The sequence below is a fragment of the Salvelinus namaycush genome, chromosome 38, assembly GCF_016432855.1.
Source record: "Salvelinus namaycush isolate Seneca chromosome 38, SaNama_1.0, whole genome shotgun sequence".
Lineage (NCBI taxonomy): Eukaryota > Metazoa > Chordata > Actinopteri > Salmoniformes > Salmonidae > Salvelinus > Salvelinus namaycush.
The window spans coordinates 19,636,438-19,650,819 of record NC_052344.1 but is presented as its reverse complement, the minus strand read 5'-3'; the positions used below and the strand labels follow the sequence as shown (position 1 = coordinate 19,650,819).

At 42.7% G+C, this 14,382-nt stretch overlaps 2 protein-coding genes across 2 annotated transcripts; both read left to right on the top strand.

Moving 5' to 3' along the window:
* The first annotated feature begins 191 nt into the window (after nucleotides 1-191).
* On the top strand, nucleotides 192-1,940 carry LOC120032266 (hemagglutinin/amebocyte aggregation factor-like). The gene is made up of 5 exons (XM_038978277.1): nucleotides 192-344; nucleotides 540-618; nucleotides 993-1,181; nucleotides 1,445-1,597; nucleotides 1,798-1,940. Exons 1-5 carry the CDS (start codon nucleotides 287-289, stop codon nucleotides 1,841-1,843), a joined length of 525 nt encoding a protein of 174 aa, XP_038834205.1. The 5' UTR covers nucleotides 192-286; the 3' UTR covers nucleotides 1,844-1,940.
* Nucleotides 1,941-12,053: 10,113 nt separating this feature from the next.
* Nucleotides 12,054-13,724, top strand: LOC120031734. The gene is made up of 4 exons (XM_038977520.1): nucleotides 12,054-12,296; nucleotides 12,517-12,771; nucleotides 12,997-13,245; nucleotides 13,374-13,724. Exons 1-4 carry the CDS (start codon nucleotides 12,152-12,154, stop codon nucleotides 13,523-13,525), a joined length of 801 nt encoding a protein of 266 aa, XP_038833448.1. The 5' UTR covers nucleotides 12,054-12,151; the 3' UTR covers nucleotides 13,526-13,724.
* The last annotated feature ends 658 nt before the right edge of the window (nucleotides 13,725-14,382 follow it).

Here is a 14,382-nt window from a genome sequence, read left to right as displayed (position 1 = left end):
ATCATGTGAAATCCATAGATTAGGGCCTAATGGATTTCAATTGACTGATTTCCTTATATGAACTGTAACTCAGTAAAATCTTTGAAATTGTTGCATGTTGCATGTTTGTTCAGTATAACATGAATTGACTGCAATATTTTTTAGACTGCAATACACCTGCTCAAACACTGAGATTACCCACGTACGTGGCCTAAGGTCCAGCAAGGACACATATCGCATCTGTCTATAAATGGAGCACCAAACTTGCTGATTTTAGTTTGGGCCCCTCAAAAGCCTCTGAAAAGCCATGAAGAGAGCCGACGTCTTTATTCTGCTTCTTACTGGTGTGTTGGTCAACGGAAAAGGTATGCTTTATGTTACATGTGAGGTTGTGGATTAAAGCCTGAGCATATGTGTAGCAGAGTAACTCAAAATGTGGACTTAATATTTCAATCAAAAAGCAATGTGTGTGGTCAGAAATCTTTAAAAAAGGAGAAGGAGGTGCCGATTACTACGGTAATCAATTACGTTTTTATTGTGCCCTTGTTTGTGTGTTGCAGACCTCCGCTGGCAGAACAGCTATGACCAGCCGTTAGATTTTAATTGCCCCTCAGGACAATCCATCTCTCGCATAGTGAGGTGATTCCTTATATTCCATACAACCAATCTTCTCCAAAACCTGAATTCTCCACTGACTCACAAGCACAGGTTTCCAAATCAGAGCGTGCTTTTTACTGCTGCAGTGCTGAGTTAACCCTCACCCTGTCAAGCTGTTGAATATCAACAGTGTTGCTGTTGATTCAGATTTGCAATTGTAAATGTAAAATCTTTCTGTTGCAATTTTCCATTTTGAGAAATTAAACTGGTTTAACTCTGTATTTTGGATTTAGGTTATTGCAATTGCATTCCGGCCAAAATATGTTGGGCAACAATAAAACCTTCAACCTGCATAAATGTTTTCGTATAAATTCAACTATTAATTTGTGCATTGTAATGTATTTATCCAATTTTAGTGAGCATCACAACAAACATGAAGACCGTCTGTGGGACTTTGGGTGCAAAGCCACGTTGGACTCAGCAACTAACTGCTTCACATCTTCCTACGTAAATGACTTCGACAAACCTTTCAGCTACCAATGCCCAAGCCACCAGGTCATCACAGGGATGAACAGCTATCATGAGAACAAGCATGAGGACAGAAGGTGAGATGTAAATGAATCACTATTCACATGAAATAAATACAAATCTTCAAGAAATGACTTCGTCAAATCAAACAAAAATAACTAAGGCTTTACAATGATGGTGAAAATTAGAGACCTTTGGGGATTAAATGGTGTAAAATCCTAGAAGTGACACAGGGTTGACGGAGGCACTGTTTTTGTTGAACAACCCTACTATAATGTGAATTACAAGGTCAATACAAAAAATATATCATAATTCAAACCTCATTTCCACCATTGTACAGATGGAAGTTCACCTGCTGTGGAGCCAGCAACTTCTGTACTGATACCTGCCAGTGGACTAACTACGTAAACTGGTTTGATGAGGCCTTCACTTTTAATGTCCCACCAAATTCCTACCTGATTGCAGCTGAAAGCTACCATGAAAACAAGCATGAGTGAGTATGATTATTCATTGGTACTGTATGCTAATGTAATGGATTCCAAGTATTTTCTCTCTCTCTCTCTCTGTGTGTGTGTGTATCTACAGTATCTGTGTGTCATATTCTTGCTGTTGGATTAAACAAGCTTCAGGAAATGATGAATTGACTACAAAACTAACAGGAACAAAATGTCTGTTTGTCTTGTGTACTTTCAGAGATCGTCGCTGGAAATACCAATACTGTACCAGAAGGTCATGCTGAATCTATAACTGATTCTTCCTACAATCAGATTATTTTATCCATTGTTGTCTCTTGATAATCTTGAAAGAAATTCATGATTAAAGATACATGCATCAAATTATTGTGTTTCATTTCACGGCACTAACGTTTAAATGATTGATTATGCTTTGTTTCTGGTCAAGATATAAACTCTATACAGTACTGTAATGGACGGAAATGGTTATCTCAGACAATAATTACAAAAACATTGGGTCACACTTTATTTGGATAATCCCCTATAGATGATCTACAGCGGCTCAAACCATCAACAGACTATCAACTACAACTCTGTTGATATGCAACAGCTTGCTATGGTTAGGTTTAGGGTTAGAGTTAGTCAAATCAGATTTGATTTGTCACATGCGCTGAATACAACAGGTGTACCTTACAGTGAAATGCTTACTTACAAACCCTTAACCAACAATGTAGTTTTAAGAAAATACACCAAAAAAAGGGTTGGGGTTAAAGGGAAAGTTCAGTATTTTACAACTTAATTTTAGATGGTTCCTGCCCCTGAAAGTAATCTATGGATCAGGAAAAACTGTAATACATGGTTTGGTTTTTCTTCTAATAGCCACTACAAACTTCAGCTAACTTCAGCCTCTGCTGGTTTAAAATCAATGGGAGTGATGTGGGCATGCAGTGACCGTTAAAAAAACCATAGACAAATTAACTGAATTATTTGGTTTGACGTAACTTTAAATGATTAGGCTTCTTCAATTCTTAAACATCTTAACCATGGATTACAGTTTCTCCTGGCCCATAGACAAACTTCAGGGGGAGGATCCATCTAACATGAAGGTGTAAAATACTGAAATTCCCCTTTAAGGCATTTACTGAGATACTGCTGTCGGGCTTCTACCCATTGAGAAAAGTGTATGCTGTTCTAGTCTGCCTAGTGGCCGTGTCCTCTCGAGCCTGCCTAACAGTCCTAAATTGACCTGGTAACGTGATTTCCACCCAGTTTGGTAAGGTAAAAATGTATAATATAAAATGTATATCTGAACCCTTTCAGGTTGTTAGGAAAACATCTAATTCTGTTGATTATTTTCACACAATCATATTTGGACAGATCTTGTGGGACTCTACTCCACATCAGTGGAGAGAATGTGATGTACATAATGTCATTTATTGGTTTATTCATTATGAAGTTAACCTATTTAAACCTTTTCATTTTCAAAGATCTTCCCAATGGTGTCTGTTTCTTTTCAAACTAGCAGCCAAGTAACCCCTGACCCATTTACACTTGACCCATGGTTCTCACTGTAACACAGAGGTCAATAAAAAATAGTTTGGACACATTTCTAGCACACAAAAACCATCCTGTTATGCAATTCTTGACAGGTTATACTGATATTTAGTGTATTTATGTTAAACTTTTCCCTTTCAGCACACCTGTTCAAACACTGAGATTACCCATGTACGTGGCTGAAAAACCAACAAGGTCTTTAGCTCAGTCATCCTATCGGTTTCTATAAATATATATTTAGCCCTGCTTGTTGTGCTTTGGTCAGATCCCACACCTCTGTGAAGCTACAGCGCCCTCAGAAAATAATTCACCCCCCTTTACTTTTTCCAAAATGTGTTGTGTTTCAGCCTGAATTTAAAATTTATTAAATTGTGATTTGTGTCACGGGCCTGCACACAATACCCCATAATGTCAAACTGGAATTATGTTTTTAGACATTTTTGCAAATTCATAAAAAATGAAAAGCTAAAATGTCTTGAGTCAATAAGTATTCAACCCCTTTGTTATGGCAAGCCTAAATAAGTTCAGGAGTAAAAATGTGCTTAGCAAGTCACATAATAAATTGCATGTACACACTATGTGTGCAATAATAATGTTTAACATTGAATGACTTCCTAATCTCTGTACCCCACACATACAATTATCTGTAAGGTCCCTCAGTCGAACAGTGAATTTCAAACACAGATTCAACCACAAAGACCAGGGAGGGTTTCCAATGCCTCGCAAAGAAGGGCACCTATTGGTAGATAGGTAAAAATTATGTAAAGCAGACATTGAATGTCCCTTTGAGCATGGTGAAGTTATTAATTACACTTTGGATGGTGTATCAATACACCCAGTCACTACAAAAATACAAGTGTCCTTCCTAACTCAGTTGCCAGAGAGGAAGGAAACCACTCAGGGATTTCACCATGAGGCCAATAGTGACTTTAAACATTTAATGGCTGTGATAGGAGAAAACTGAGGATGGTTCAACAACATTGTAGTTACTCCACAATACTAACCTAATTGAGAGAAAAGAAGGAAGCTTCCAAAAACATGCATCTTGTTTGCAACAAGGCACTAAAGTATACAGTGTTACTGTATAGTGGTACGCTTGTAATCATTAAGGACTGGGGAATTTTTCAGGATAAAAAATACATGTAATAGAGCTTAAGCACAGACAAAACCTGGTTCGGTCTGCTTTCCAACAGACACTGGGAGTCAAATTTACCTTTCAGCAGGACAATAACCTAAAACACAAGGCCAAATATACAAATATCTTGCTTACCAAGATGACATTAAATGTTCCTGAGTGGCCTAGTTACAGTTTGAACTTTTATCGACTTGAAAATCTATGGCAAGACTTGAAAATGGCTTGATTAATATTAAAAAGAATGATGTGCAAATATTGTACAATCCAGGTGTGCAAAGCTCCCAGAAAGGCTCACAGCTGTAATCTCTGCCAAAGGTGATTCTAACATGTATTGACTTAGGGGGTTGAATATTTATGTAATCAAGATATATTAGTGTTTTATATTTCATTAATAATTTACAAATGTTAGAAGAAAAAAAATTGCTTTGACAATACAGAGTATTTTGTGTGGTTCGTTGACAAAAAATGACATTTAAATCCATTTTAATCCCACACAACAAAATGTGGAAAAAGTCAAGGGGTGTGGATACTTTCTGAAGGCACTGTAGCTATTTGTCAGTCTTATGGCTTGGGGATAGAAGCTGTTCATGAACCTGTTGGTGTCAGACTTGATGCACCAGTACCACTTGCTGTGTGGAAGCAGAGAGAACAGTCTATGGCTTGGGTGGCTAGAGTCTAATGATTTTCAGGGCCTTCCTTTCACACTGCCTGATATAGAGGTCCTGGATGGCTGGGAGCTCAGCCCCAGTGATGTATTGGGCCGTCCGCACCACACTCTGTAGCGCCATGCGATCGAGGGCAGTGCTGTTGCCATACCAAGCAGTGATGCAGCCAGTCAGGATGCTCTCAATGGTGCAGCTGTAGAACTTTTGGAGGATTTTAGGGCCCTTTCCAAACCTGTTCAACTACCTTAGGGGGAAGAGGTGCTGTTGCACCTTCTTCACGACTGTGCGCATGTGAGTGGACCATTTTAAATCCTTAGTGATTTGGACACCGAGGAACTTGAAGCTCTTGTTAATGTGGATGTGGGCATGCTCGGACCCCCCCGTTTCCTGTAGTCCACGATCAGCTCCTTGGTCTTACTGACGTTGAGGGAGGGGTTATTGTCTCGGCACCACACCACACAGGTCTCTGACCTTCTTCCTGTAGTTTGTCTCATTGTTGCCGGTGATCAGGCCTACCACCGTTGTGTCGTCAGCAAACTTAATGATGGTGTTGGAGTCGTACGTGGCAACGTAGTCGTGGGTGAACAGGGAGCACAGGAGGGGACTAAGCAAAAAATTACCGTGAATATGCCTGCCAGCTGATCTGCTCATGTTCTGAGAACGCACCCTGGAATATCGCTCAAGGGCACAGGCTAGCAGCTTCTCTTTGAGCGATTCTCCGCATGATCCTAAAGCCAGCCGATCAATACGCCTAACAGCCGTTGCATTTTAATCCGGACTGGAATGATTGGTTTGTTAATAAGACACCAAACAATATAGCTTTGTGACATTTAACAAGTAATGTTTATCTCAAGGAATGTAATTAATTGACCACTAGATATATTATCTTACATTAAGTGCTATTTGTATATGCAGATCATATAGAATGCATCCTGAAATACTGTTCTATTGTTTTTGAGCTGACAAAAAACATTCTATTTCATAGTTCATATTTTCAATGGACAATCAAGCTACTGTATGTGCACTGGGAAGATTATTTTCTCATTGTACATTTAATGTTTATTACAGTCATGTAGACTGGCTTAAACTTCAGAAAGACCTTTGTATAGACGGAATCAACAACAAAAAAGTGTGTCGCTTTGTGTGGTAAATTACTGGCTTGATAAGATGGCTCATGCAATGTTTATTATGCAACAAATCCTACTTCACATTCTTCAAAATGTTGTCACAGCTATGTAGCTATGCCTTCTTGCCTTTTACCAGAGATATCTGATCTGTCAGATGATTGGGTAAGTAGATTTAATCACATGTGATTATTACCTAATGTACAGTAAGGGTATAAAATAGCATCACTTGTCTAAGGAGACAATATTTCCTGCAGAGAGCCAAACATAGAGAATCCCTTCGTCAGGCTTCATCCTTATGACAGGTGTAACGGTTTTCTTCCAGGGGTGAAGGAGAGGACCAAAGTGCAGCGCGGCTAGTGTTAAACATGTTTAATAAAGAACAAGTGAAACACTACAAACAATACAAAATAACAAATGTGCAAAAACCGACACAGACCTATCTGGTGCAGACAATCACAGAGACAGGAAACAAACACCCACAAAATCCCAACACAAAACAAGCCTCCTATATATGATTCTCAATCAGGGACAACGATTACCATCTGCCTCTGATTGAGAACCATATTAGGCTGGACATAGAAACAGACAAACTAGACACACAACATAGAATTCCCACCCAGCTCACGTCCTGACCAACTAAACACATACAAAACAACAGAAAACAGGTCAGGAACGTGACAGAACCCCCCCCTCAAGGTGCGAACTCCGGGCGCACCCCTAAAACTCAAGGGGAGGGTCTGGGTGGGCATCTGTCCGCGGTGGCGGCTCCGGCGCAGGACGAGGACACCACTCCACCACTGTCTTTGTCCCCCTCCTTAGCGTCCTTTGAGTGGCGACCCTCGCCCACGACCTTGGCCTAAGAATCCTCCCCAAGGCCCCCACATGATTTAGGAGGTAGCTCAGGACAGAGAGGTAGCTCAGGACAGAGAGGTAGCTCAGGACAGAGAGGTAGCTCAGGACAGAGGGGCAACTCCGGACTGAGTGGCAGCTCCGGACTGAGTGGCAGCTCATGACTGGAGGGCAGCTCATGACTGGAGGGCAGCTCATGACTGGAGGGCAGCTCATGACTGGAGGGCAGCTCATGACTGGAGGGCAGCTCATGACTGGAGGGCAGCTCATGACTGGAGGGCAGCTCATGACTGTAGGGCAGCTCATGACTGTAGGGCAGCTCATGACTGTAGGGCAGCTCTGGCAGCTCCTGACTGGCTGGCGTCTCTGGCAGCTCCTGACTGGCTGGCGTCTCTGGCAGCTCCTGACTGGCTGGCGTCTCTGGCAGCTCCTGACTGGCTGGCGTCTCTGGCAGCTCCTGACTGGCTGGCGTCTCTGGCAGCTCCTGACTGGCTGGCGTCTCTGGCAGCTCCTGACTGGCTGGCGTCTCTGGCAGCTCCTGACTGGCTGGCGTCTCTGGCAGCTCCTGACTGGCTGGCGTCTCTGGCAGCTCCTGACTGACGGACGGCTCTAGCGGCTCCTGACTGACGGACGGCTCTAATGGCTCGGGACAGACGGGCGGCTCTAATGGCTCGTGGCAGACGGATGACTCAGATGGCGCTGGGCAGACAGATGGCTCAGATGGCGCTAAGCAGACAGATGGCTCAGACGGCGCTGGGCAGACGGATGGCTCAGATGGCGCTGGGCAGACGGATGGCTCAGACGGCGCTGGGCAGACGGATGACTCTGGCCGGCTGAGACGCACAATAGGCCTGATGCGTGGTGCCGGAACTGGAGGTACCGGGCTGAGGGCACGCACCTCAGGGCGAGTGCGGGGAGGAGGAACAGGGCTCTGGAGATGCACTGGAAGCCTGGTGCGTGGTGTAGGCACTGGTGGTACTGGGCTGGGGCGGGAAGGTGGCGCCGGATATACCGGACCGTGAAGGAGGACACGCGCTCTTGAGCACCGAGCCTCTCCAACCTTACCAGGTTGAATGGTCCCCGTAGCCCTGCCAGTGCGGCGAGGTGGAATAACCCGCACTGGGCTATGCAGGCGAACCGGGGACACCACCTGTAAGGCTGGTGCCATGTACGCCGGCCCGAGGAGACGTACTGGAGGCCAGATACGTTGGGCCGGCTTCATGACATCCGGCTCGATGCCCAACCTAGCCCTCCCAGTGCGGCAAGGTGGAATAGCCCGCACTGGGCTAAGCACGCGTACTGGGGACACCGTGCGCTTTACCGCATAACACGGTGTCTGACCAGTACGACGCCCTCTCACTCCACGGTAAGCCCGGGGAGTTGGCTCAGGTATCCAACCCGGCTTCGCCACACTCCCCTTTATCCCCCCCCCCAATAAATCTTTGGGTGAGCCTCTCGGGTTTCCAGCCACTCTGCCTTGCAAGCGCCTCATAATGCCGCCTCTCCGCTTTTGATGCCTCCAGCTCCGCTTTGGGACGGCGACACTCCTCTGGCTCTGCCCAGGGTCCTTCTCCGTCCAGAATCTCCTCCCATGTCCATTCCTCCTTGTACTGCTGCTGCTGTTGCTGCTGCCCGTTGCCACGCTGCTTGGTCCGGGTTTGGTGGGTGTTTCTGTAACGGTTTTCTTCCAGGGGTGAAGGAGAGGACCAAAGTGCAGCGCGGCTAGTGTTAAACATGTTTAATAAAGAACAAGTGAAACACTACAAACAACAATACAAAATAACAAATGTGCAAAAACCGACACAGACCTATCTGGTGCAGACAATCACAGAGGCAGGAAACAAACACCCACAAAATCCCAACACAAAACAAGCCTCCTATATATGATTCTCAATCAGGGACAACGATTACCATCTGCCTCTGATTGAGAACCATATTAGGCTGGACATAGAAACAGACAAACTAGACACACAACATAGAATTCCCACCCAGCTCACGTCCTGACCAACTAAACCAGGGGTGTCAAACTCATTCCACGGAGGGCCTAGTGTCTGCAGGTTTTTGGTTTTTCCTTTCAATAAAGCCCTAGACAACCAGGTGTGGGGAGTTCCTAACTAATTAGTGATGTTAATTCATCAATCAAGTACAAGGGAGGAGCGAAAACCCGCAGACACTCGGCCCCCCGTGGAATGAGTTTGACACCTGTGAACTAAACACATACAAAACAACAGAAAACAGGTCAGGAACGTGACAACAGGTAAGAGCAGTCATCTCGATCCATTTACTGTGGATAGCATTGCCAATGGTTACGTTCCAATGTCCATATTATCATACCACTTAGAATGAACAAATTCATTTAGCATGCATTCTAAGTGGTATGATGGCGTGGATATTGGAACAGAACTCTGGTGCCAACGATTTGGTCTCTCTCAGCAGGATATAGAGTTGCAGGGTGGGATAATGGCTTTGATGCACCGTTTATGTCCTTCCCAATCTATGTAGTTACTAGGGTAAAAGGGGTGACTGGTAGGAAATATTTGTGTTTCATGTGTTATGGAAAACATATTATTTTGCCCTAATTGTAACTGTTATGCTGAAGAGATGCTTAGTCAGTATCGGCCATACCTTTTGTTTTATAGTGATGTATGCTGACTTATACCATCTGATATTGTTTTGTTTCAGATACCACAGTAACCACCACGAGGACAGGTTATGCTAATAACTACGACAACTTTATGGACTTTACATGCTGAACCAACCATGCAATTGCTGGGGTGTACAGCTATCACAGTAACCACCACGAGGACAGGAGGTGGGTCTCTTCATTTCAGTATATAGAATAATCACATTCAGATTTTCAGGCATTTTGTGAATTTCTTAGGAACACAAATTTGTCTTAGTCATTTTGAGCAAGGCCGAGGAACAATTTACATTGTAATAAGTCAGATGAGGCCTAAGAAACATTACAGTACCTTCTTTACTCAGTTTCTCTAGTATCCTCGGTTACAAATGTCTGAGAATCCTGATCAACTACCAACAAGATCAGTGCCCTCATGTTACTCCACTCTCCAGTACTTAACTGCCAAAATAAATGTTTAATGAAGGGAGAAAGTATTGTCAATTAACCCATTTTAATATGAATTTATTGTCTGTCCCTTTTCAGTTGGAGGTTTTACTGCTGTTCTGTCCTTAAGATTTGTACCTTTGACTGCCAGGTTACACCCTGGGTCAACTACAGTACTGGGATGAGGCATTCACCTACAAAGCCACCAGTACCAACGATCTCATTATTCCACATTTTGTTGTGTTACAGCCTGAATTCAACATTGATTAAATTGATTGTTTTTCTCACCAATCTACACACAATATCCCATAATGACAAAGTGGAATTATGTTTAAAAAATAATAATAATTTAATAAAAAATGAAAAACAGAAATATCTCATTTACATAAGTATTCACATCCCTGAGTCAATACGTTGTATGTTTGAATATACCATTGAGCATGGTGAAGTTATTAATTACATTTTGGATGGTGTATCCATACACCCAGTCACTACAAAGATACAGGCATCCTTCCTAACTCAGTTGCCGGAGAGGAAGGAAACCGCTCAGGGATTTCACTATGAGGCCAATGGTGACTTTAAAACAGTTACAGAGTTTAGTGGCTGTGATAGGAGAAAACTAAGGATGGATCAACAACATTATAGTTACTCCACAAAACTAACCTAATGAAAAGAAGGAAGCCTGTACAGAATACAAATATTCCAAAACATACATCCTGTTTGCAACAAGGCATTAATTAAAGTACAATTGCAATAAATGTGGCAAAGCAATTAACTTTTTGTCCTGAATACAAAGTGTTATGGTTGGGACAAATCCAATATAATCTACAGAGTACCACTGGTGGCTGCATCATGTTAAAGTTATGCTTGTAAACGTTAACAACTGGGGAGTTTTTCAGGATAAAAAGGAAATGGAATTGACCTAAACACAGGCAAAATCATAGAGGAAAATCCTAGTGGTTCAGTCTGCTTTCCTAAAGCTAAAGTAAAAGTTTGTATTATACACAACCTTTTGAGGTCAAATGTAATTACATTAAAAGAACCAAAGGTATGACATCATTGCACTGTATTTGACTTTTGATAAGAGATTCTGGTACAAGCCATGCACTGAAACCACGTTCTCGACACTCCTAAATTCATCATACACTCATGTATTGCACATATAGTCTCCAATCTTTCCCTCCAATTGGTTCTGTCTATTAAAAATAGTAAATTAATTGACTTCAGCTCCCAGGACCAGGGATGGAGAGTTGGAGACCACGTATTTTATTCCTCAGTACATTGCCCTCTACATGTTAGTTCATAGTAAAAGCTGCCAGTTCTGTTTCGCCCTATTTAATGGTCACTACAGAAAGAATGTATTTTTAATGGGCAGGTTTGAATGGGCAGGGCAGATTTGCTCTCAGTCTGTTCTCTCTGATAAGGTGTGTTTGTTTACCTTCTCACTATAATACTTGACTCTGTAACAGTCCCACATTTCCTGGTGTCCATTCACCTCACTCCATCGCTGCAAGACAATGAAGGATACACACACCCTGCTTAATCTACTTCTGCTGCTAGTGTACCTAGCAGGTAATATGATTAAAAAATATATAACAACATTGTTTTATGATAACATTTATTTTTGAGGATGCCAAAGTCAGTTTAACATCAGTCAGAAGGTCTGGACACTTCCTGTTAAGCTCTATAACTACATTTACTTTCAATGTCTACGGAGGTCCAGCTTTTGTTTGGGTGAAAATAGAGTTACATTATAATGTGTTGATTATAGACTGTTTTGATGAACTTCCAGGATCAGCTTTGACCACTGATGGAGGGAGTGGCAGTACCAGTAAGTGAACCACATCACATAATAGCCAAGCCAAATTATTACAGGATGGAACACATTGCTGCATTGATGGGAATGTTGGGTACTTTGAATAATGACCGTGATAGTAGGGTAGTGCTATCAGCTAACTACAGAAGTGAAAGCCTTTTATTGGATTATCGTTGTAGTTATTTACTGTTACAAGAATACATTTACACCCTGTTTCCAAGAAATCTTTCATTCTAAAACCGGTAGGCCTACATTGCCTGATTGTGCACTGTAATTTTCAGATGGTCCCTTGGAACTAACCATTGTGGGACCTGACTTTGTTAAAGTGGGCGTGCCACGCAGCTTTGACTGTACTGCCCAGTGCTCTCCCTCCTGCAGCTACAGAATGAGTATCGACGGGCAGATTTGGCATGGCAACGAGCTGTTGTTCACAGCTCACCAGTGGGAGGAGTCCCTAAACCTCACATGCACTGCAAGGAATGATGACTCTGGAAGGTCCTCTACAGTAACAAAGATACTGCAGGTTTTAGGTGCGTGGGTGGTTTGTTGTTTTTATAACACTTCACTTGAAATTAAAGGTGATGGTCTTTATGATATTAGGAATGGAGGGATAATTCAATGTGTTGTAATTTATTAACACAATGTCTGGATTACTGGATTAGTGCTAGATAAAATTATTTTGCTCATGTTTTTCACATTGGTCGTAGGACCTAGACTATTATCTAAATGTCTATGTGTTCCTCCTTTTAGCTGGACCTACCAACGTATCGATCACAGGCCCTGCCCTGATGACCCCAGGGGCCCCTCAAAGCTTCAAGTGTAACGCAGACTGCCGTCCCTCCTGCAACTACACCTGGAAGATAAAGGGCCGATGGCTCAGGGGGCAGGGGAACAAGATTACCGTAACTCCCGAAGAGTTGGCCACCTCTGCTACCCTGAACTGCAAGGCCATCAACAGTGTGTCTGGGTTCTATGCCATGGCAACCAGGACAATACCTGTGACATGTAGGTTATTGGGAGATTTAGAGCTTCCTCTAACAATTGTAGATTCCCTCTTGTTGTTAGTGTAATGCAATTGTCCATATCCACACCAATAGCTTCATCTATCAATATACATACATTCCCTTATATAGTATGTAGTCTATATTTGATGATTCAAGAGTGATGTTGGGGTTTTGGTTGAAGTGATACTTGAACCAGTTTCTTCCTCTAATTTTTGTCTCCTATCAGCTGGTCCATCAGAGGTCCACGTCATAGGCCCAGACTCTGTTGCAGTCGGCTTCAAGTCCATGTTTCAGTGCACTGCCAAATGCACTCCCGCTTGTGACTACCGCTGGACCATTGATGGTCACACTGTCCACGGCAGTGAGATGGAGATGACGGTCGAGCGAAATGTGAAGTCAGAGAAGATTATGTGCCACGCTCAGAATACGGTCTCAACTCATTTTGAGGTGGTCACCAAGTCCATACGGGTGGAAGGTACAGCAGACATCCCATGATTGTACATTTTAGCAACTACCTTAACTTTTATGCTGTCATAAACATTATCTGACCTAATATCATGTTTTTGGTGTGTTCCTTTTGGAATGTTTTTGTGTGTGTTGCAGACAATGACAAAAAAAAGATCCTCTCCAAAAAATATGGTTGTCAAGCTGAGTCCAGTTTGTGTTTGTACAAGCAGACCATCTCTGGGAGGAAGCATCAGCATTGTACAGCAGCTGAAACCTGGTTCCGATTGAGTCCGAACACTCCTTGCTGACAACAACACCAGGTTCCAGAGCATTAAAGCTGTAAAACAGGAATATAGACCGATAATAGACAAGACATTAAAACCTTGAATACTAGCTACAGTGACTTCAGAAAGTATTCACACCCCCTGACTTCCACATTTTGTTGTGTTGGAGTCTGTATTTAAAATAGAATACATTTAGATTTTTTTGTCACTGGCCTACACACAATACCACATAATGTCAAAGTGGAATTATGTTTTTGATATATATACACTACCGTTCAAAAGTTTGGGGTCACTTAGGAATGTCCTTGTTTTTGAAAGAAAATCAAATTTTTTGTTCAATACAATAACATCAAATGGATCAGAAATACAGTGTAGACATTATTAATGTTGTAAATGACTATTGTAGCTGGAAACGACAGATTTTTTGTGGAATATTTACATAGACATACAGAGGCCCATTATCAGCAACCATCACTCCTGTGTTCCAATGGCACGTTGTGTTAGCTAATCCAATAGTACCCGTAAAACACCAGTCTCAACATCAACAGTGAAGAAGCGACTCCGGGGTGTTCCTCTGTCCAGTGTCTGTGTTCTTTTGCCCATCTTAATCTTTTATTTTCATTGGCCAGTCTGAGATATGGCTCTTTTCTTTTCAACTCTGCCTAGATGGCCAGCATCCCGGAGTCGCCTCTTCACTGTTGACGTTGAGACTGGTGTTTTGCGGGTACTATTTAATGAAGCTGCCAGTTGAGGACTTGTGAGGCGTCTGTTTCTCAAACTAGACACTCTAATGTACTTGTCCTCTTGCTCAGTTGTGCACCGGGGCCTCCCACTCCTCTTTCTATTATGGTTAGTGCCGGTTTGTGCTGTTTTGTGAAGGG